At 44.7% G+C, this 24,521-nt stretch overlaps 1 protein-coding gene across 1 annotated transcript; it reads left to right on the top strand.

Moving 5' to 3' along the window:
• The first annotated feature begins 16,398 nt into the window (after window positions 1-16,398).
• On the top strand, window positions 16,399-24,128 carry IL37 (interleukin 37). The gene is made up of 6 exons (XM_073023334.1): window positions 16,399-16,462; window positions 18,181-18,301; window positions 19,050-19,125; window positions 22,385-22,504; window positions 22,888-23,030; window positions 23,811-24,128. Exons 2-6 carry the CDS (start codon window positions 18,206-18,208, stop codon window positions 24,057-24,059), a joined length of 684 nt encoding a protein of 227 aa, XP_072879435.1. The 5' UTR covers window positions 16,399-16,462; window positions 18,181-18,205; the 3' UTR covers window positions 24,060-24,128.
• The last annotated feature ends 393 nt before the right edge of the window (window positions 24,129-24,521 follow it).

Raw genomic sequence — 24,521 nt, 5'->3', positions numbered from 1 at the left:
TTTACATGAAATGTCCAGATTTTAATGTTGGGAACTAATTTATATTTTGAAATAACATTGTGTGGGACAAGTGAACTTGTATGTGGAACTAATCTCTCCCAATGGCCACCAGTTTGGACCACTGATACTCAGTTAGGTCAGCCAAGTGTGCCTTGTCAATGCCAGTCATCAAGGTGATGTGTGATTGGTCAAGTGATTAGTTTTGCTCAGCATCTCATCTGTTTACGAAGGACCTGAGGGTTCATTTGCCCATGCAGATCTTACAGTCCTGTTTATTCTATTAATTTATCTTGCAAATCTATAATGTTATTTATTTATTTATTATTATTATTATACTTTAAGTTCTAGGGTACATGTGCATAACGTGCAGGTTTGTTACATATGTATACTTGTGCCATGTTGGTGTGCTGCACCCATCAACTTGTCAGCACCCATCAACTCGTCATTTACATCAGGTATAACTCCCAATGCAATCCCTCCCTCCTCCCCCCTCCCCATGATAGGCCCCGGTGTGTGATGTTCCCCTTCCTGAGTCCAAGTGATCTCACTGTTCAGTTCCCACCTATGAGTGAGAACATGCGGTGTTTGGTTTTCTGTTCTTGTGATAGTTTGCTAAGAATGATGGTTTCCAGCTGCATCCATGTCCCTACAAAGGACACAAACTCATCTTTTTTTTATGGCTGCATAGTATTCCATGGTGTATATGTGCCACATTTTCTTAATACAGTCTGTCACTGATGGACATTTGGGTTGATTCCAAGTCTTTGCTATTGTGAATAGTGCCACAATAAACATACGTGTGCATGTGTCTTTATAGCAGCATGATTTATAATCCTTTGGGTATATACCCAGTAATGGGATGGCTGGGTCATGTGGTACATCTAGTTCTAGATCCTTGAGGAATTGCCATACTGTTTTCCATAATGGTTGAACTAGTTTACAATCCCACCAACAGTGTAAAAGTCTTCCTATTTCTCCACATCCTCTCCAGCACCTGTTGTTTCCTGACTTTTGAATGATCGCCATTCTAACTGGTTATTTCAAACAGCAAGAGCCATGGCAACCTTTCTACTGATCGTTTAGTATCAGACTATGTGGGATTTGACTGTTTTCTATTGCCTGAAAGCCAATGGTATCACTCCTCCTCCAGGTGTGGCAGAGATGCGAGTGAGGGAGACTGACAGTCTGTGGGTGTGTATGCAGTGTTGGGGGAAGAGGGGCACAGGGGACAATACTGTGGTGTAGAAAACTAGTCTAAGGTAGCATCAGGATGTCCATGAAACCAAAACGATTTTCAGAACAGCACAAGACATTATTTGTTTTATTTCCCCCACTCTAATTTTTTTTTTTTTTTTTTTTTTTGAGACAGAGTCTTGCTCTGTCATCCATGCTCGTGTGCAGTGGTGCAATCTCGGGTCACTGCAACCTCTGCCTCCAGGGTCCAAGCAATTCTCATGCCTCAGCCTCCTGAGTAGCTGATTACAGCTGTGCACTATCACGCCTGGCTAGTTTATGTATTTTTTAGTAGAGATGGGGTTTTGTCATGTTGGCCAGGCTGCTCTGTCATTTTTTTTTTTTTTTTTTTTACTAGTGTCCAGTGGAGTTTTTTAGGGGCTACATAATGTGATAATGTCATTAATCTAAGGGCTAATGAAAGGGGTATGTATATGTTTTTGTGTTTAAAACAAAGTTCTTTGGGGTCCTCAATAATTTTTAAGAGTTTAAAGGGGTCCTGAGATCAAAGAGTTTGAGTTCTGCTGGACTGGGACAGTGGTTTTCAACCCAGATTGTACATTAGAGTCATCTGGGAAACTTTAAAATAGTACTGATGCCCGACCTTACCGCAAACCAATTAAGCCAGAATCTCTGTGGATGAGAAGTCTTCATTGTCATCATCACCATAACCATCATCATTGTCACCGTCACTATCACCATTGTCATCATCATCATCATATCATCTTCATTATCATTGTTAGTATCAGCATCACCATTATCAGCATCACCATTATTATCATTATCCCCACTGTCATCCTCATCAGAACTCCACCTGCATGGAGGACAATCCACTATGCATCAGGTGCTACGCTATTTACTATACCCCTGATTCTCACAACTGCCCAGGGAGGCTGATATTATCTCACTTTATAACAGGAGGAATCTGGATCAGAAAAGTTAAGGTAAGCGAATTCACAGAGCGAGAAGTGATGGAGCCAGAATTCGAAACCAGTTCTCTGCTACATCGGTGTTCCCAGTCTTGGCACTATTGAGAACCTCTTTAGTTATGCTTTCATCCCTCCAAAACCACAGTACATTTTTTCTTTTTTTTTAAAAAAATTATACTTTAAGTTCTAGGGTACATGTGCATAATGTGCAGGTTTGTTACATAGGTATACATGTGCCATGTTGGTGTGCTGCACCCATTAACTCATCATTTACATTAGGTATATCTCCTAATGCTATCCCTCCCCGCTCCTTCCACCCATGACAGGCCCTGATGCGTGATGTTTCCCATGCTGTGTCCAAGTATTCTCATTATTCAATTCCTACCTATGAATGAGAACATGTGGTGTTTGGTTTTCTGACCTTGTGATAGTTTGCTCAGAATGACGGTTTCCAGCTTCATCCATGTGCCTACAAAGGACATGAACTCAACCTTTTTTATGGCTGCATAGTATTCCATGGTGTATATGTGCCACATTTTCTTAATCCAGTCTGTCACTGATGGACATTTGGGTTGGTTCCAAGTCTTTGCTATTGTGAATAGTGCCGCAATAAACATACGTGTGCATGTGTCTTTATAGCAGCATGATTTATAATCCTTTGGGTATATACCCAGTAATGGGATGGCCGGGTCGAATGGTATTTCTAGTTCTAGATCCTTGAGGAATTGCCACACTGTCTTCCACAATGGTTGAACGAGTTTACAGCCCCGCCAACAGTGTAAAAGTGTTCCTATTTCTCCACATCCTCTCCAGCACCTATTGTTTCCTAACTTTTTCATGATCGCCATTCTAACTGGCACCACTGTAAATTTTTATAGATTTTATAAGCAAACTGTATTTACTGTGCAAGAATTCGTTTATTTTTTAAACCATGTGTTGCAAACATACAGTGGTCAATTGTGATATCTGCTCAGTACAAGATCATCAGATCACAGCACAGACTTGAAGTAATTCCACCTAAAAGCAAAGAGACCTGATCCTACATTAACTGAAAAGGCTTTATTTATTTATCCCGTATATGCAAGCCAATATGAAGAGAAGGCCTTAATGTGGTTAACTATGTAATCTTTCCTGACTTTTTGAAATACTGAGAAGAGCTCATGACTCTCCCATCTCCCAGTTCTACCCTGGTGGATTTTAGGCTGACCACAACTCCTGGGTAAATGAGAGAAGAGAAATAAGAAATCTTGCTTTCCCGGCCCCCACCCCCATCCTCTGTTTTGGCTGGCTACAGTGGCTCACACCTGTAATCTTATCACTTTGGGAGGCCAAGGTGGGAAGATCACTTAAGCTCAGGATTTCAAAAGTGGCCTGGGCAACATAGTGAGACCCCGTCTCTGAAAAAAAAAAAAAGTACTGGGCATGGTGGTGCATGCCTGTAGTCCTACTTACTCAAGAAGCTGAGGTGGAAAGATCACTTGAGCATGGGAGGTCAAGGCTGCAGTGAACCTTGATTGCACCACTTCATTCCAGCCTGGGTGACAAAGCAGGATGCTGCCTCAAGAAAACAAAAACAAAACCTTAAAATTTGCTTAATTCTTCTGCAGGGAGATCTTGTCTCCCCATTTATTTATTCAGTTGTTTATTTGCATCAGTATGGATTTGTGGGTATTTATTTTACAATTTAGGTTATAATACAATGCTACATTTATGTTTTTTTTTTTTTTTTTCCAGCAAATTGTTTCAGCTTTGGCCATTGGTAGCTCTTTCTGTTGGCTCCTGTGTTCCTTTGACATATCCTGTCATTGCATTTTTTAAAGTACTATCTTATTTTCTGGCACTACAGGATGCTCTAGGCTCATCACGTATCTTTTCTTCCCCATCCCTAAAATCAGCCATTTTTCTAAGGTCCCTGGTCACTTTTATTGGAGAATAATACTGGAAATTGAGTTCTGGGCCCTAGGTATGCTCACTGTTACTGGGGTGTCATTGCTTCTAGGCTGTCTCAGTTGATTGATCAGGGAAATATATGTGTATATACCAAGTAGTAGAGAGATAGAGCTATAAATATTTCTATATGTAGCCATCTGTCTCTATGTTAAACTAAACATGAGTTCACACTGATGTCTCCAGTTCTAATCCATTATCACACAAATCCTTCTAGCTTTACCCCCCACGCTTAACTGTAAACTCTTAATCTAACAGTGAGAAACCTGGCTCCTATCACCCACCATCTATTTCCTCAGTTGTTTGATTCCAGTATACAGGTACAACGGTTTCAAAACTGTAAACTCTAATTGATGGGAAACAACTTTATCAACTAGAGTACAGAGCTTGTGTACAGTACTTTTTGCCTTTAGTTTTACAGACTTTGCTCATGTCCAAAGTTACTTTAGGTCCACACCTTTCTCACTCATTCCCTTTATGAGGTTATTTTATACATTTTTAATACAATTAGATTATTTTGTTACAGTGTGTATACATTTCATCCTAGGATTTAAAAAATACAACAGGGCTGTGCAGGCTGGCTCACACCTGTAATACTAGTACTTTGGGAGTCTGAGGCAGGTGGATTGCCCACAAGTAATTGCCAAAAACCACAATTACTTTTGCACTAACCTAATACTAGTTTCTTCTTTCTACCTGCTGTATTTGTAGGTCCCTCTTAGAGGACTAAGGCCAGGGGCTCCCTTCAGTTTCCAAAAGCTTATTTGTGAGTGAGTTTGGAACTTAAGATGCATTTTCCAACAGAAATAATGTAATTTATGATGATTGGCTTCCCGGTCTCACTCACAAAAGCCCACTTAGTTCCTTTTATATTCCTAGGTGTAATATTAGCATTTTACTTATCTATACTCCATTTGACAACACTGTTTCTCTAGGAAAAAAATAAAAATTCCACTTGAGCTTCTTAGATTGCTTTTTGACAGAGACTAGATAATTCCTTGAAGTGAATGGCAGGACAGTGTGACTTGTAGGAGTAACTAGGGCAGAGAACAAACTGAAGCTTCTTTCAAGTAATAACGAACTTGGAAATTCAAGAATGAAAATGAAAGAAGAATATTTTTGGCCAAACACAAATAGAAGGTGTAAACCAAAAAGTATCTGAGACAGATCTCAATCAATTTAGAAATTTATTTTGCCAAGGTTAGGCATGCATGCTCAGGAGACAGGTCTGTTCCTTTCTCCAAAAGCGATTTTGAGGGCTTCAATACTTAAGCGGGAAAGGGCAGATACTGGAGAAAGACGAATAAATTTTTAAAAGGTGTGGGGGCCGGGCACGGTGGCTCATGCCTGTAATCCCAGCACTTTGGGAGGCCGAGGCGGGTGGATCACAAGGTCAGGAGATTGAGACCATCCTGGCTAACACGATGAAACCCTGTCTCTACTAAAAATATAAAAAATTAGCTGGGCGTGGTGGCAGGCGCCTGTACTCCCAGCTACTCAGGAGGCTGAGGCAGGAGAATGGCATGAACCTGGGAGGCGGAGTTTGCAGTGAGCCGAGATCGAGCCACTGCACTCCAACCTGGATGACAGAGCGACACTCCATCTCAAAAAAAAAAAAAAAATTAAAATTAAAAAAATAATAAAATAAAAGGTGTGGGTAGATAAGAGGCAAATGGTTGCCTTCTTTTGAGTCTTTGGTCAGCAGTTTACATATGAGAGGCGGGTAGACGAATAGTCACTTGTGCATTCATCTAGCTCAGTGAATCTGCATTTTTACCTAAGAAAACAAACATAGAGTGGAGGAAGCAATCAGATATGCATTTGTCTCAGTTGCAAAGAGGGATGACTTTGAGTTCTGTCCTTTGTCCAGTACCCGTGAGGACAAGTTATCAATTTACATTGTCAGAGTGAAATTCAACAGAACTCTTTTAGGGTAAAGATCTGGGGGTCCACAAGGAATTTCCTAGTGGGCAATATTGTGAGGGAGGTATGCAGCTTTTTTTATCCTTGTAGCCGTTATTTAGGAATGAAGTGGGAGGCAGATTTGCCTAATGCACTTCCCAGCTTGACTTTTTTCTTTGACTTACTGATTTTGGGGCCCCAAGATTTATTTTCCTTTCACAAAGGTGATCACTACCGTAATATCTTCAGAAAAGGAAATGTGGCAGGCCAGGTCTCACTAATGCAGACCTCCATAACAACTGTTTCAGTACTGACTAAGTGGTCAAGTTCAACATTAAAAGCCAGTGCCCTTACGCAAAGGTTGGAAGGTAATAAAAGCCCATCAAGAGTTTTGCCTAGGCCTTTTCTGGGACTTAAAATATGACAAAATCACGAAGGAATTCTTAACAGGACCCATTTAGTATTAAACAAGTTCTAATGTGGGGATGAAGAAACTCCCCAGGCCTCCACAAACATGTTTACTGGTGTCTGAAGGAACTCCCCAAACCTCCATGACATAGCAGAGGACAAGATAAGGGTAATCACCCCGGCACCTGGACCCATTTAGATTAAATAAATTTATTGAGGCTCCAGAGGAAGGTCTTCAGGACTCAGACCTTAGTTATAGATTAAAAGAAGTTAATCACTTATGTCTTTAGATGAACGCACACTTACACATAGACATATAGCTCAGAAGATACATAAGCTCTGAAAAATGTCATAATTTTGAGTTGGTCTGGTGATAATTTCCAGGCCTTCTCCCTGTAACTGGTTGCAGAAATAAAAACTCTCTTCCTCCCCAGCTCATCTGCATCTCGTTATTGGGCCACGAGAAATAGCAACCCAGCCCTGTTTGGTCCTGGAACAGAAACTCTGGATGAACACTATCAGTAGAGCTCTCTGCCATGATGGAAATGTCCTATATATTTGCTGTAGAGTAGTCATTAGTCACATGTGGCTGCTGAGCACTTGAAATGTGACTAGTGAGATGGAGGAACTGAGTTTTTAATATTACTCGATTTTACTTAGTTTAAACTTCAATAGCTACATATGGCTAGTGGCTGCTGTACTGAGTAGTGTGGTTCTGAAATAGGTACTTCAAGTAGAAGGAAAATGATCCCAGAGGTGAGGTCATAAACAGAAGAAGAAATGAAGAGCAAAGAAAGTTCTAAATATATGCAAAAATGTAAATGAACACTCATGCTATAAAATAGTGTTATTTCAGAAAATTTTAAAATATGTGGAATTAACATATATAACATTAAGAGCATATAAGTTGGGAGAGGATTGAGGTAAGTGAAGGTGTTCTGTGGGCGTTAAATTAGATGGGAGGAAAATAAAGCTACTCATTAACATTAGTTTTTTAAATAAATTAAGGATCCATGGATTACAGAGTAATTTTAGGTAAGTGTAAAAAAGAGAAAATAAATGCACAAGTTTCAGACTAGTAGGAAGAAAAATGAAACGATAGAAAATATTCAAACCAAAAGAAAGCAAGAAGGGGGAGAAGAAACAGAATGAGAATAATGAATAGAAAATACTATAACAGTCATAGATTTTCAGTCCAAATGCTCTGTTTCATTGATTTAAGGGCAAACATTTATTCATATTTTTACATCTCCGAAATGGGGAGTCATATGCCAAGTTGTGTGTATTACAAGCTCTGTCGGTCAGCTTGTGTCAACTTGGTTGGAACTCTTCATTTGGTTATAAGTTGAGTTTTGTGTGTCATTGTCATCACATGTTTTGAGTTTAACTGCTGTTTAAAATGTCTTCAAAAAGATGCCCTCTGCCTTGTCATAGAAATAGAGCAGCAGGATGAAAATTTAATGTTAGTGAAGGAATTCCATTCTTTTTTGCAAACATCAAGAGCTATAAAAAAGAAGCTACTCATGACTTGAAGAAGCTGTGTACTTTTTCTTTGCTTCTGGGAGTGTGAAACCAGAGAAACTGCTGTATCTTGAGAATTGATGAAAGAAATTTTGAGGTTCAGAGAAACTGATGTGATTGATTTATGCACATCACAGAGATATTGTTAAGGTGAGTGTCTCAGGACCTAATTGGTGGTGTTTCTCTTTTTAATTCATACATAAAATATGGCTGTGTTTTACAATCCATGGTGTTTTAGATGTTTGATGTAAATGATTTATATTATAAAGCTGAATAAGGAAAGCAAATAGAAACTATGCTGTTTTTGAGATACAGCCAAAATTGGCTAGGCGTGGTGGCTCACGCCTGTAATACCAACACTTTGGGAGGCCAAGGCGGGTGGATCCCCTGAGGTCAAGAATTCAAGACCAGCTTGGCCAACATGGCAAAACCCCATCTCTACTAAAAATACAACAAATTAGCTAGGCTTGGTGGTGGGCGCCTGTAATCCCAGCTACTTGAGAGGCTGAGGCAGGGGAATTGCTTGAACCCGGGAGGCGGAGGTTGCAGTGAACCGAGATCGTGCCATTGCACTCCAGCCTGGGCGAGAGTGAGACTCTCTCTCTCTCTCAAAAAAAAAAAAAAAAAAAAAAAAAGGCACATCTAAAATGTAAGAATGGAGAAGGTTGAAATAAAAAGGATGGGAAGTGATATACCACACAAAAACTAATTAAAAGAAAGCAGTTGTGTCTGAAAAAGTGCAATAAGCATTGGTAGAGATAAAGAGGGTGTCTCCTTAAAGATAAAACCTTCAGTTCATCAGGGAGATATAACAATTCTAAATTAGAATTGGCTCCGGAATTAGTCAGACTTGGGTGCAAATTATTTTTATTTATTTATTTTTTGAGACGGAGTCTCGCGCTTTGTCCCCCAGGCTGGAGTGCAGTGGTGTGATCTCAGCACACTGCAAGCTCCGCCTCCCGGGTTCATGCCATTCTCCTGCCTCAGCCTCCTGAGTAGCTGGGACTACAGGCGCCCACAACCACACCTGCTTAATTTTTTTTTGTATTTTTAGTACAGACAGGGTTTCACCGTGTTAGCCAGGGTGGTCTCGATCTCCTGACCTCGTGATCCACCCGCCTCGGCCTCCCAAAGTGCTGGGATTACAGGCATGAGCCACTACGCCCGGCCTTGGGTGCAAATTTGAGCTTTCTCACTTATTAGTGTAAGACATGTAGATAATTTCTAAATCTTCCAAACCTCAGATTTCTCATCCACGAAGTAAGGATTATCATAGGGCTCACTAATAACATGGCTTCAAAAATATATAATGCCAAAATTGAGATCAAAATAATAAATCTACATTACATGGGGGATCTTAATGTACCTCTTATGTTATTGATAGACTAAGATGACCAACAAAATAAAAAGAGAGCAGTAAGGAGAGCAAACATTTAATCAATAGGACCGACACATTTTAATCAATAGGATCCTCATGAATAGATACAGAATACCAAACCTAACAACTGCAGAAAACACGCCAAACATTTAGGTACAGACATTGTGGGAAAATGCAATCTTAAAACGAGTGGACTGACATTCAGAAGATGTTAATCAGAGCACTAATGATGGGGATTGCAACCATCTTTACTGACTTCGAGAGCTTCTGACAGTAAACATGAAATCACATAATTTCTTCCACTTCCCTACTGTTTCTTGTTCTGGGCTGTGCCCTGCTTACTGTCTAATATCTTGGCCCCTTAAAAGTTGCTAATCTTCCAATCCTCATTCCTGTGACTGGGCCCCTGGTCCTTGTTCATGGGCCTTGTAGATACTGACTATGCTTATCTGGAGCATCCAGTGCCTACCCAGATTCCTCATTGCGCTCCTCCCACCTAATGGGATTTGCTCATACCTGTGTGGGACCCCTCCCATTTCCCCCAACTGAATACTTACCAAGACAATGCATTGCCGTACTCCCTTGGACTCTGCTTTGGGCATCAGACTGAATGTGTCCATTGAGCATCTGCAGCTGGATCAGTTTCCCCAGCATTATCCAACCCCTTGAGCATGGTTAGTCCTAAAGCAGAGAATTAGCCTTTCTATCCCTGCTGCTATACATGCCGGCACGAATCATAAGAAGTGACAGCATCTGATGACAATGCAGGCTGCAGGAAGCAGGAGGCAGGAATCAAATTGGTGCTTATCAAATAATGCTCCAATTCTTTGAACATTGGACTGTACAATATGTCACGGATCTATACCCAGCTGGGTTCCCTATTACTCACTCCACTGAGGCCACGTTGTGGGATTAGCTGTCCAAGAGGGAGTTTCGGCCTCACAGCATAGGGTCATTCTGAGAATTCCTAGCCCATACTTGTGTGGAGACCTCCAGAGAATAGAATCTGAGTTGGTGCTGAGTACCTCCAGGAGGAAAGGAGTGGCAGGAGGTGACACACTCGTCCTCAGGATGCCCAGCCCCACAGTCAGAGGGGGAGGGACAGAGCCACATGCATGAAGATCCTCTCCCCAGTACGTGCCAATGACAGGGCGCCCTGGCTTTTGGGCCAAGGAAACAACGTGGGAAGCAAAAAAGGACAATTTTCTCCTCCCTTTGCGTGAAGACCGAGCAGTTTTACCAGACTCCCAGGGTTCCCTTCCACTCTGGGTTGAATGTGAGTGACAGACATTCAGCTAGAACACTAGAAAAACTATTTCCTGAGCCACTCGCCTTTAGCCCTGGAAAGTGTTGGATTTGTCCTTCGTCTTTGTCACAGTAGAAACTGCTGAGAGATTCAGAACTCGGGCTTTGGAATTAGACAGACATGGGTAGAAATCTGAGCTCTCTCACTTATTAGTGTGGGACGTAGAGCAACCTTTAAAATCCTTCCAAACCTCAGACTTCTCATGCGTGATGTGAGGATTATAATAGAGCCCACCTAATAGGGGTTTTTGAGAATTAGAAATGTTATTAAATGAACAGCATTTAGTAAGATGCCTGACCACTGAAAATAACAAAGCGTTTATTATTGTTGTTATTATTAAACATCTTTTCTGCACCTTCTGACTGGGGACATCATGTCATCAGAAATACCTAAGATGGGACAAATTCCTCATGGGCTGGGCCAAGGGTGCAATAACGGAGGAGTGAAGAAGGAGGAAATGAAGGCAGAAAGTCCCCAGGAGCCCAGCATGGTACAGGCTGAGCTAGTGCTGCAGAGCCTCCCTGGAACAGCCACAGAGCTTGCATCTGGCCCTGGAAGAACCTCTTCCAGCTGGCGGGACCAGCCATAACAGTGGCCAGGGGATTTCCCAGGGCCACTGGGAACTCCTAGGAGTTCATTTGGACCAGGCCTGCCTAGACAGGGATTATAACAGGGACCCTTCCCAACTGGCAGGTGATTTAGCCCTCAGTCAGAAGCTCAGGCATTTGTTTGATGGAAGGTGGAAGGCCCTGTGCTGGGCCAGTGACTGTCAGGGGTGGGTGGGTGGCTGGAAAATAGCAAATAAAACAATATGGTAACACAGTAACCACACACTATGTGAAGCTATAATATGGGTATCTGTGGTAGGCAATTCTGATGTAGAGAATAATTCTAAGGGGCCATTCTCCCCCCATGCCATATGCACACGGCCTCTGCCTGGGTTTCTCATTGTGGAATCTCTTCCTGGTCTCCTCATGCCCAGACAGAGGGAAGGACTCCTCCTGTAACACCGGCTCTCCTGCCACCTCCTCCCTGCAGCCCTCCTCAGCCTCCTCTGCACAGGCTGACTTCCTCTCTGGTGCTGCAGCGCTCTGCACTCGTCAGTGGTACCTGCATACAGGTATTGGTGTCCTTGTCTCACCACCCTACATCACTGTGAGCTCCCCAGGAGCAGGCTCCCTGTCTGACTCACCTGTGATCCTCCACCTCCCACCCTGTAGTGCCCCAAGCATCAAGGACAATCACTGGCTGCCCCTTAACCCAGAAATGCTGCCGAGACAGGAGGCCATGGCTCAAGCCCCTGGAATGGGGTATTACTATGTCAGCACAAAGACCTTTGCACAAATGAAGGCTTTAAAAATGTAGTCCTAGTCACACAGAGGAGGGCTCATAGGATTCCCAGGAATCTGGAACATTCTCTTGAGAGTTTTCCCTCATCTCTGTTAAAAATCACATCCTATGGCTCAAATAACAACAAAAAAATGGGTGTAAATGATTGAAATAACTTGTGCATGGGGGAACAGGCCCCCCTCCCCCAGTGCTGCCAGAAGCTTCAGGTGAGGGTCCCAAATGCCAAAATGTCTGGTATCAGAGAGGATGGCCAGTGACCTGGGGACACATGCTCTTTGCAGTGTCACCCAAGGAGCAGCAGCGTTGGCCCCACAAAGTGACCAGGACCCTGGCTTCCCACGCTGGGCAGGAGCTGTGTCTGATGAAGGGAATGCCTGGCAGCATGTGCCGTCTGTCTCCTCGTGTCAGCTTACCTGGCTTTGCTGGCAAGTGGCCACTTGAATTTCTTTAAAGGTGGAATCTCTCAGTGGGGTCTAATCTGTTCAGAAATATCAAAAGAGTATCCTTGGGAATGGATGGAATTCCAGAACCATCTGGTAATCCTCTTAAAACAACTCCTGGATGTCTCTCAGCACATCCGCCACTTTGAATGCAGGAGGCTGGTTCAAATGGAGGAGCATCGCTCTACTGCACCGTTTTATTTTCGGCCTAAAGGGCAAAAGGGGATACCTTTCATGTAAATAAATCAATTGCAAATGTCTAGTCATGCTGAGCCCTGTCTTGTGCTGTGGATACAAAGGAACCAAAGGCCTTTCTCCCCGCCCAACACACATATAACACACACACACAAAATCATAAAAACATACATACCCACAACACATACAACACACAACACACACACAAAATGTATACACACAACACACACCAAACACGCCCATAAACCTGTGTTCAGAGATAGATCCTGCCAGTGGGTTCGTGGTCTCGCTGACTTCAAGAAAGAAGCCGCAGACCTTTGCAGTGAGTGTTACAGCTCTTGAAGATGGCACGGACCCAAAGAGTGAGCAGTAGCAAGGTTTACTGTGAAGAGCAAAAGGAGGAAGCTTCCACAACCTGGAAGGGGACCCCAGCGGGTTGCTGCTGCTGGCTGGGGAGGCCAGCTTTTACTCACTTATTGGCCCCGTCCTTGTTCTGTTTCCATCCTATCAGAGTGCCCTTTTTTCAATCCTCCCTGTGATTGGCTACTTTTAGAATCCTGCTGATTGGTGCATTTTACAATCCTCTTGTAAGACAGAAAAGTTCCCCAAGTCCCCACTAGACCCAGGAAGTCCATCTGGCCTCGCCTCTCAACCCCATACATGACATGAAAATACATATGCACAAAACATACACACACAAAGCATACATGCATCATGCATCTCCCCAAACACACACATACCACAGAAACATACACACGGGAACTCAGTTACCTGTCAAAAGTCTGAATGGTGATTGCCTCTGCAGTGAGTAGTTAGAAAAGTGAATTTTTTTTTTCAATAAATTGGAGTCCTTAAAAATCACTGTAAGATAGAAAATTTTAAAAAGTATATAAAATAAAATATGTATGTCCTTTGGCCTAGCATTTACACATGTAGGAATTTATCCTAGTGGACTAATCAACGATATATGCAAAGATTTGGACAAGCATATTAAGCACAGAATTATGTATGCATATATGTGTATATAGATATATATCTGATACATATAATAGCGTAAAAGTGAAAATAACTCAAATGTTCAAAATTGAGGATTAAACTATGATCTGTCCATATGTGACATACAAGTTAGCTGCTCCTTATTCTCTCAAGCTTCAACCTCCTACAAACAAACAGTGTCCCTTGTATATCAGTATTGGTACAGATAATCGAACTTACTGAGGGTTTTATATGGGATAATAAAGGCAAAGGTTTATGAATACTCCATACTACACTATGTAGCAACCCCTATTACAGACAAACTCTTCTCTCTCATTTCCCTTCCTTTCCAGAACCACTTGGCTGAATCTCTACAAGTCTCTATTGCAACTACCACAATATGGCACCCTCCCCGCATCTCCATCTTCCCTGTCCTGAGAGCAAGGACCTGCTGCCCCCCTCGCTCACATCTTCATTCATTCCAGAAGTCAGCACCACAGAAGTGCCCACAGTTACCCCAACCACCTTCTTAGAAGATAAGTTAGTGTTTGTTTTGACTTTTTAAAATGTTTACTTCCTCTTTTCCTTCACAATCTCATCCCATCCCAAGAGGTTTATCAAGAAGTTCTCTAAAGCTATGTGTCTCCTTACTGGGAATTTAACCGACAAATCAGGGATTTTTATTCTAGCCATCAAGGGAATAACATTTTTCCAGGTCTTTAGACAAATAATGGAATACCTTGCAGTAATTAGATATACTATTGTAGAAAAGTATTGATGAAATGGAATGATGTTTGAGATATCATATTGAGTAGAAAAGTCAAGATACATTAAGTGGGAAATGTATCTTGCAAAATAATTTGTCAGACACATTCCTGTATTTGTATGTTACATAAATGTGTGTGTGAAGAATGGCTACAAGATGAGACCACAGTCTTCAGTGAAGTTTAAGAGACGAGGCTGCAGCATGCTCAGAAAGCCCTGGGTTATAGTTTTTCCAGTAACTAAGGATGTGATCTTGGGTAAATTGTACATCCTCTTTAAACTGCGCTGCCTTTTGTCTGTAAAACAGGAAGGATGGTATTTACCCCCAGGGTCATCAAAGGATTTGGCTGGAGAAAAAGAAATAAATGGGCTGAGCCCAGACCTGGCACAGTGAGAGCATGGTGGTTGACTATTGTGCTGGCCTGTTGTTCCTGTGTTATTGACATGCTGCTGCTGGTGGTCCAGAAGCTATTACCTTAATTGGTTATGTGGATTTCCCTTCATACTGACCAGCTGTGTGTGGCATTGTAAAACATAGCCATACATAGTAACTGACAAGGGCAAATACAATGGAAAAATGCAAGGAAATGCAGGTAAATAGCTAATGGGCTGTAGAAGGAAGCTAGTCCTTGGAGGGCTTGATCAAGGAAGGTTCCTTTGCATGTCACCTTTGAAGAAGACGGGACACAGAAGAGGTATAGGGCACTGTCAGTGCATCCTGGAGTGTACCTGGAAGGGGACATGAAAGAAGAACATTTTTCTCTGGTGTGGGGAAAAGAAAAAGAGATCAGCCTGTTACTGTGTCTATATAGAAAGAAGTAGACATAAGCGACTCCATTTTGTTCTGTATTTGAGATGCTGTTAATCTGTGACCCTACCCCCAACCGTGTCCTTGCAAGAGATATGTGCTGCAGTGACTCAGGTTTAATGGATTTTGGGCTGTGCAGGATGTGTCTTTGTTAAACAAGTGCCTGAAGGCAGCTTGCTGGTTAAAAGTCATCACCATTCTCTTAATTTCAACTACCCAGGGACACGTACACGGCCAAAGGTCGCAGGGTCCTCTGCCTAGGAAAGCTAGGTATTGTCCAAGGTTTCTCCCTGTGTGATAGGCTGAAACAATGCTGCTAAAAGGTTTATGGAGATGTTTGCATATGCATCTCAAGGCACAGCATTTTCCTTTAAACTTATTCATGTCGCAGAGATTTTTGTTCATATGTCTTACTGCTGATTTCCTCCCTACAATGATCCTATTGTCCTGCCACTCCCTTATCTTTAAGATGGTAAAGATAATTATCAATATTATACCTGATGTAAATGATGAGTTGATGGGTGCAGCACACCAACATGGCACAAGTGTACATATGTAACAAACCTGCACGTTATGCACATGTACCCTACAACTTAAAGTATAATAATAATAAATAAATTTTTTAAAAAAAGATAATTATCAATAAATACTAAGGGAACTCAGAGATCAGTGCGGCGTGGGTCCTCTGTAAGCTGAGCGCCGGTCCCCTGGCCCCACTTTTTCTTTCTCTATATTTTGTCTCTGTGTCTCCTTTCTTTTCTCAAGTCTCTCATTCCACCTAATGAGAAACACCCACAGGTGTGGAGGGGCAGGCCACCCCTTCACTCTGGGACCTGGGGACTCCACTTGCATGAACTTTGGGATTGGGGCAAAGAACCATCATGAGAACAAGGGCTTCCTTGAACCTCCCAGGCTCATTGGCTGATCTAAACCCTGTGTACCCTCTTTTCTTCACTCTCCTCTGTTTTCTATACCTCTGTTATTGGACTGGACTGGAAGCCACCTGATCTATCACAAGTGCCTTGAAATGTGTTGAGTGGGTGTGGCACAGTCCTTAGCAGAGTGGCACTACCCCCACAGGAATTTGTTTATACCCTTGGCATGGAAAATAGCAGGAAATGAGTGATGACTGATAACCGAGGATGCTATTTATTATTGGCTAAAGGAATACTGTGTTGTATTTGCATAGCCACTCACATGAGTTCCAGACCTAGCTCCTTCAGGTAAAGGATCCTGAGAACTGAAGGCAAACAGAGCTCCAGGAGTCCAAGACAGAGCCACAGACCACGAGGATCCCTGGCCCAGGTAGGTGGTCCTCCTGTGCTCGCTTTCAAGACCAACAGGCATGGATGGGGAAGTAGAGTAGCATCTGGCCATCTCGACCCTTGCTTTTTATCTCCACTGGAAGCACATCTGAATTTCTAAATATGATCTTGGAGACCTGCCCAGAACACCTTGCTCTCAGCCCCAGTAGCAGCCTGCTGTCTCCCAGGAGGGCTTCCGCCAACAAGTAGGGCATTGCTGGAGGGCCAGGCAGACACTAGCTTAGGAAACCCGCAAACCCTGGAAATGCTGCTAGTCCCTTCTCTGAAGGCTCAGGAGACTGACTTCAGAGTCTAGAAAATATTGGTCCTTGGGAACAGATTTTGAGTGCAAAGAGATGGATTTCAGATGGCCAGATGCACTGCTTCTTTAGGGAGTTCTGTGAAAGCTCCCTGCATTTATCTTAATACAGGCAGCCGATTTCATGAGTACCTCCCAGGGATGACCCCAGGTCCTCCAGCCTGTAAGCATCCTTCTGTCCTTGAGCAGCACCACAGTATCTTTATGTCTTTGGATACCTGCATTTCTGTCAGACATCTCTTGCTCTGATGTTCTGGCTGCCACATTCTCAGTCAAGTGCCTCCAATTTTTTGTGTCCTTTGATTTACCCCAACATGACAAAGGCAGTTGTGCTTCATGGATCCAGGGATACTGCCAAACCACAAACAGGTTAAAATCAAATAGCAGATATCCCCGTCCTTAAAGACGCATCAGCTCTACCCACTTGCTCCTGCTCACCGTCCTTATTGTTGAGTCCTGAAGCCCTTCCTTGTCTTTTTTTTTTTGCATGAACAATTTTGTTCCCTTTGTCTCGCTCCTAAACCATTCTTAAAGGATTGGGTTTGTACACAAACTGCCTATCTCTGCAATCTTAGAAGTAATATGATCCTGAACAAGTCACTTAACTTCAGATTTTTTATCTGTAAGATGAGAATACCAATTTTTGCTCTACTTCTGTCCTATGTGGGCCGGGGCTGATGTTGTGGAAAGCTCTTTGTCAACTGAGATAGGGTGTGCAGAATTTGTATATATAAATATATCTCCTCCAACCCCTCCCAATCAAGCAAGTCATGTGAGTCAATCCTATTCTAAGATATTAGGGATTGGGCCTCCTGGGACCTTTAGTGGCTTAGGTTTTCATGAAAAGAGGTTGCAGAGCAACTGCTTTTTGTTAGGCAAAGATCAGGCTACTGCAGAGACTCAGCAAACTTTTATAGAAGGTGTCAGATGGTAAGTACTTTAGGCTTTGCTGGCCAGGTGATCTCTCAACTACTAAACCATGCTATTGTAGCCTCAGAGCAGCCACAGACAATATGTAAACAAGAGCATGGCTGTGTTTCAATAAAACTTTATTTAAAAAAACAGTCAGGGACCAGATTTGGCCAAGGGCCATAGTGTGCCAGCCCCAAGACTAGAGCAATGCACTTTTAACTTTTTTTATTTTATTTTTATAAAATGCCGAGATCCACAAAAATGTTACTGCACCCTGTGTGTTAGCACTGTGACTCACAGTTCGGAAAATTCTGCTTTGAAGGAGTGACAGGCAGGAGAGCATGGTCTGGCCCCTTGGGGCCTTTCTGGTTGCAGCAAGCATTTCTAACTAGAGAGCAAGGCCAGTGGTATGTTCAGCACCAGGGACATCCAGCAAGGTGTCCTGGGGTCAGAAGATGCCATAACTGGTCCCCTTTCTATCTCCTTAGGCCTTGGACTTCATTCCATTTTCTGATGAGTAATAACTCAACGTTGAAAATGTCCTTTGTGGGGGAGAACTCAGGAGTGAAAATGGGCTCTGAAGACTGGGAAAAAGATGAACCCCAGTGCTACTCAGAAAAAGATGAACCCCAGTGCTACTCAGACAAAGATGAACCCCAGTGCTACTCAGAAGGTAAGGTTCTTGTAGAAGTCCACCTCAGGGCCAAAGTGTAATTCCTAGAGCAGGACTTTGCTAGGTGCTGTGCACAGACCCAGCTGTTTCCTGCGGACCATGCACAGTAAGTGAGCTTTCAAACTTCCCTGGACAAATAACTAGACAAGAGAAATTCTGGAAGGGAAAAGGAAGCTTTGCTTCAGTGTCCAGGCACATAAGGTGGCAGATAAAAGGATCGTCCTCACCTACAGATTTGGGGCTTTAGCATCCTGTTTGCCAACTGGATGGCTGCATATCCTTCAAAATGCATCTCTTCCCTCCCAGCCTTCCCAAGTGGAAGAGAAACCTCTGATGAGAAGCGACTCTCTGAGGCTGGGTTGAAAAAATGACCCAGGCACAGGGCATCTGAGTACTCCATGAGGAATGCAGTTGGGTGCTGCCCTTGGGGGACAATAGGAGGACGCTTTTGACCCAATAACTGTCTACTGAGGTGTGAAGGGAGAGGCCTGTAGCATGCCAGAGGCCAAACCCCTGAGCCAATTCATCTCTATTCTATGTTTCTGAAGAGGGAAGCTATGATTTAATGTCATTACTATCATGCTGCTGTAGTATTTCTCAGCACATACACAGAAGAGGGAATTACATGGTCCTTGATACCCCTAAATCCTTGGAAAATCCCAATTGCATATGCTAACCTCACTGTGTCTGACTGCAGACCCGGCTGGAAGTCCCCTGGAGCCAGGCCCAAGCTTCCCCTCCATGAATTTTGCTCACACAAGTAAGGCTGCAGGGTGAGGTGATGGGGGTGGCTGAGGTGCGAGGGTGGGGATGGGGGATGGTGCCATTGGGCCCTCTTAGAGGGTGGGAGAATTGTAGACTGGGGACACCTAAGGGTGCTGGATGGGGCTGAAGTCTTTCCTTTGTGGAAGCAAATCCCATCAGGAGAGAATTCTGGGAAAGATGAGCCCGGGGAGGGGCAGGTGATGCTCACCTGCTAAGAGGCCCAGGGCAAGGAAGAGTTTGTGCCTGGGAACCTTCCAGATGCCTCTTCTGATCATAGTCAAGAGACTGGAGACACAGACCTCCTCCCAACACTGATGACAAACAGCCATGTGGCCGGTGGGGGTGCAGGGGCACCCACACCCCTAAGGGCTCAGGGCAGCGCTTTCGGAGACTGAACCTTCCTCTCATGCTGCCATTTGAATACCACAACACCGCAGGAGGAAACTGTTAACATTACCACTGTTCAGGCGTGGAAACCGAGACGGACAGCGGAGATTCCCTGCCCCAGGTGACACAGGTAGTCAGTGACAGATGTGGAAATTTAAAGGTACTATAACATCTGTCTGCTTGACTCAGGCTTAAGGCTCCCATCACCTCCTCTTCTCAGGAAAGAGTCGGGAGACCTCAGTCTGAGCCCCAGCTCTACTGCAGGTGGATGCATGAATACCGAGCCTCACTGGTAAAGTGGCAGAGAGGACGAATGGGACCAGGGGTGTAAGGGCGCCTGGCACAGTAGGGGGAGGTTGCTGTCACTGCTCCGCTGCTGCTGCTGCAGTTACCTTTGATGTTTTGGTTTTGTTGTAGTTACACCATTGCTGGCTTTGGCTCTGCACTGTGTCCACTTCAGGTGGAACCAAGTGCACGAGCCTCTCTGTCGGGCCTGTCCTGACTTCTCCTTGTCAGGACTGGGATGTCCTTCAAATCTGGGGGAAGTGGTTCTCCAAGTCTGGTCCTCAAATGTCAGCAACATCAGCTCCTAGAAGTGTTAGGAATACAGATTCCCAGGCCCCACCAGCGACCTCCTGCATCAGAAACTCAGGGGGCTGAGGCTCTGGGGGCTGCTTCAACAAGCCTTCCAGGTTGTCGTGATGCGTCTTGAAAGTCTGAGAGCTACTGCCCTGCAGAAAATTACTAGTGCCTTAAAGCTGGCGCTGGCACTGATGTTACTGCTGCTGTTGGAGTACAACTTCCCTACAGAAAACAACTACCAGCACCTTGAAACCACTCACACCTTCAGAGTGGCCTTGAGAAAGATTTGGGGTCAAGGATCATGAGCAAGAACACCAATTCAGAGGACAGTGAACTGGTCTGCATGTGAGACGCTGAGATCCTATGTCAGACTGTGATAGAAACAAAAGGAAGGAACAGCTTTAAGAAGCACTTAAGAGGTACAAAGTAAAATGATAGTGCTAGAAAAGGAGCTTCTTAAAAGTAGCATTTTCCAGTCTCACCCTGGACTAAGTGAATGAGAATCTCAGGAGTGTGAGGCCCAGGTATCCATGGTCTTAAAACACCACCCACCAGGTGATTCCCAGTGTGCACCAGGGTTGAGAGCCACAGCCTGAGGCCGTGCCACTCAAAGGGTGTCCTCAGACCAGCAGCACCCACAGCTCTGGGAGCGCATTCAGAAAAGCAGAGCCTTGGCGCCACCCCCACCTCCTGAACCATAGTTTGCAGGTGATTTCTTGCACATTAGAGTGTGGGAAATGGAAAGGCTTAGAGTTCAGCTAGCTCAGTGACTCTCAGTCAACCTGCACCTGCCCCATGAACTCAGACTGTCTGGGGTGGGCCCAGAAAAGCTCCCAAGGAGATTCTGATGGAAGGCAGGGGTGAGAACCATGGATCTCATCTGACCCCATATCACTGGGGAGTTACTTAGGATCATGCCTGGGGCCAGCCATCTCTTCGATAGACACTGAGAGTGTCCTCGATGCTTGCGGCACTACAGGGTGGGAGGTGGAGGATCACAGGTGAGTCAGACAGGGAGCCTGCTCCTGGAGAGCTCACAGTGATGTAGGGTGGTGAGACAAGGACACCAATACCTGTATGCAGGTACCACTGACGAGTGCAGAGCACTGCAGCACCAGAGAGGAAGTTGACCTGTGCAGAGGGGGCTGAGGAGGGCTGCAGGGAGGAGGTGGCAGGAGAGCCGGTGTTATAGGAGGAGTCCTTCCCTCTGTCTGGGCATGAGGAGACCAGGAAGAGATTCCACAATGAGAAACCCAGGCAGAGGCCGTGTGCATATGGCATGGGGGGACAATGGCCCCTTAGAATTATTCTCTACATCAGAATTGCCTACCACAGATACCCATATTAAAGCTTCACGTAGTGTGTGGTTACTGTGTTGTCATATTGTCACATTTGCCATTTTCCAGCCACCCACCCATTCTTGACAGTCACTGGCCCAGCCTGGGGGCCCCTGCCCTTTATCAAACAAGTGCCTGAGCTATTTGTGGAGGTGAGGGTCACCTGTCCAATCAGAGGCCAGGAGGGAAGGTTCCCTTTTAAGACCCTACTCTAGGCAGACCTGGCCCAAATGAGTTGCTAGGAGCCCATGCCCTAAGAACCCTCTGAGGACTGTTGTGACTGGTCCTCCCGCTAGAAGTTCTTCCTCCAGGGCCAGGTGCAAGATTTGTGGCTTTTCAAAGGAGCCGCTAAAGCCCAACCTTGCACCGTGCTGGGCTCCTGGAGGCTTCCTGCCTCCAACCCTCCCAACTCTCCCATCACCGCTCCCTTAGACTGGCCAGTGCAGGGATCTATCCCACTCCAGGCACTGCTAATGGAATGATGCCTCCAATCAGAGGGTGCAAAAAAGAGAGTTAAGAAAAACAATGATTATAAAGAGTCCTTTTTATATGTAAGACATTTTCTTCGCTCAGGCTAAGTGCTACTTATTTGAGTAAGCATTTTAGTTCTCATAACTCCTCTCTCAAGTAGGTGCTGTTATTACTCTCATTTCACAGATGAGGACATTGAGGTTTGGAGGGATTTAGTAACTTGTCCTCTGTCCTACAGCAGAGCTTGGATTTGAATCCATCTGTCCAAATCTGGAACCCATGTGCTTGCACAGAATGCTAAATTGCTTGTCCCAGCGAGATAGAAAGCCCAGGAGTGGAAGAAATATTCAGTGGCTGTGCTGTCTGAGCCCACAGGCAGGGTGGAGAGCTGAGGCTGGGGCCCTTGGATGTGGGGAAGAGAAGACTGAGTCTTTCATTTTCGATGTGAAGTGTTGATATCTGGTGATATTGATCTAGGTCCAAAGGTGAAGAACTTAAACCCGAAGAAATTCAGCATTCACGACCGGGATCACAAAGTACTGGTCGTGGACTCTGGGAATCTCATAGCAGTTCCAGATAAAAACTACATACGCCCAGGTGACTCTCAGTTTTGGCTGTGTTTTCTGTCCCCACCCAGCAGGGGTAAGGCCTCCCTCCAGGTGGGCTCAGCTCCGTGCTATACAATACCCCATCTCCAGCAGGTGGTGGAAGCGGGGAGGAGAGGCCCCAGGAACTAGGGCATCAGAGGAAGGGTCTCTAGCGATGACCAGATCTGAAAGGAGTCTTTCTGGAAGGGTGGGAAAAATGGAGGCAGACACTTAGGTTGGAAGAAGAGGAAGCTTAAACCAGTGTGATGGAGGGAGATGTGGGTCACAGAGTCAAGGGGAGAGGGGCTGCGCACCAGACCTGAAACCCCAGCAGACAGGAGGGACCTTTCCCTGCTCTCAGAATCCACACATGTTCTGACTGTCTTTTTCCAGAGATCTTCTTTGCGTTAGCCTCATCCTTGAGCTCAGCCTCTGCGGAGAAAGGAAGTCCGATTCTCTTGGGGGTCTCTAAAGGGGAGTTTTGTCTCTCCTGTGACAAGGATAAAGGACAAAGTCATCCATCCCTTCAGTTGAAGGTGAGAATTCTAGCTCAAATTCCTGTGCCTTTGGCTACTCCGAAGTAAAAGGCCAAGATCCTCAATGCCTCTCGTTTTTCTGCAAATTCTTATCTTGGCCAATATTACAGGGACATCCACCTTTCTGGAAGCACCAGGCAGAAGAGTCCCATACCTTCTTCTCTGGTTCCTTGCCCCTTCTAGGGAAGGAGGGACTCCACACAGCGGGGAGACAAGGAGGAACTGAGCACCCATTCTCTTCTCCTGGGCTCACAGGCCCTGGCCCTGGGCAGGCGGCGCCCCCCTCCTGCTGGGGCCCTCCATGTGGCAAGCAGCACAATTGGGTCAGGACCCTGGTGTGCTGCTGCGGGGCAGGAGGGTGTGAGGGAGCACTCGGAGGGCAGTGTGCCTGCTCTGCAAATTTAGTCCGGCATGGAGCATCCTTTCACTTGAGGGGAGAAATCTTAGGAAGCTCAACTGGATATAGATCTAGGCCATCTTCTCTAAATGAACTTCAAAAACTATAGAGCTGAGATTTTGGTGTCCATCTGACTCTTACATCTCTCTGTTTGTCTCAATGTATGTTTAATTTGGGGGACAAGAGGGTATGGAAAAGAAGGCATGATTGCTTCTCATCCCTTAAATACCAGTACCAAGGCTGACACATCATCTTCCCCAAGGACCATCTGCCTTCTCTCTTCTCTTCCTCTCCTGTGTGAAGGCCTGGAGGATGAGCACATGTGCTGGGTTTTTCTCCCTCTCAAAGCCTGCGCTGTCTAATTAATCCCTTTTACCTCACAGAAGAAGAAACTGATGAAGCTGGCTGCCCTAAAGGAATCAGCACGCCGGCCCTTCATCTTTTATAGGGCTCAGGTGGGCTCCCGGAACACGCTGGAGTCGGCAGCTCACCCCGGATGGTTCATCTGCACCTCCTGCAATTGTAATGAACCTGTTGCAGTGACAGATAAATTTGAGAACAGGAAACACATTGAATTTTCATTTCAACCAGTTTGCAAAGCTGAAATGAGCCCCAGTGAGGTCAGCGATTAGGAAACTGCCCCATCAAATGCCTTCCTTGCTAATTTGAACTGGTTACATAAAACAAAATCTGCTCACTAACCTTTATGTCAGTGGGTGTCATTTCTCATTCATACTTTAAGGATTTGTGTTTTTAGAATACAGCAAGAAGCTTGTTTAATTACAAAGTTCTGGGTTGGAAAGAGACCAGCTTCTGTTTGTGTACTGCTATCCTGAACCATCAGACATCCATGTGTGTGTCATATGCTATGATGTGGCCAGTCTGAGTGCGACACTTGCAGCAGGAAGGAGCAGCTGGGTGCATGCTGTGCTCTAGAATTAGTCCTTCCACTGGGGTTTGGTAAGTTCTGAGGGCATTGATCCTGGGGCAGAAGTGGCTGAGTCTGTGTCTAGGGTACAGTGTGTAAGAAAGAAATGTAACAGCAAGTCACGATCCAGCCAAGTGATAACGGAAAAGGGGTAGTTGGGTCCCAG

Source organism: Chlorocebus sabaeus, chromosome 14 (genome assembly GCF_047675955.1).
Source record: "Chlorocebus sabaeus isolate Y175 chromosome 14, mChlSab1.0.hap1, whole genome shotgun sequence".
Classification (NCBI taxonomy): domain Eukaryota; kingdom Metazoa; phylum Chordata; class Mammalia; order Primates; family Cercopithecidae; genus Chlorocebus; species Chlorocebus sabaeus.
Note: the sequence above shows the minus strand (reverse complement) of the source record. Positions and strands in the feature narration are given on the sequence as shown.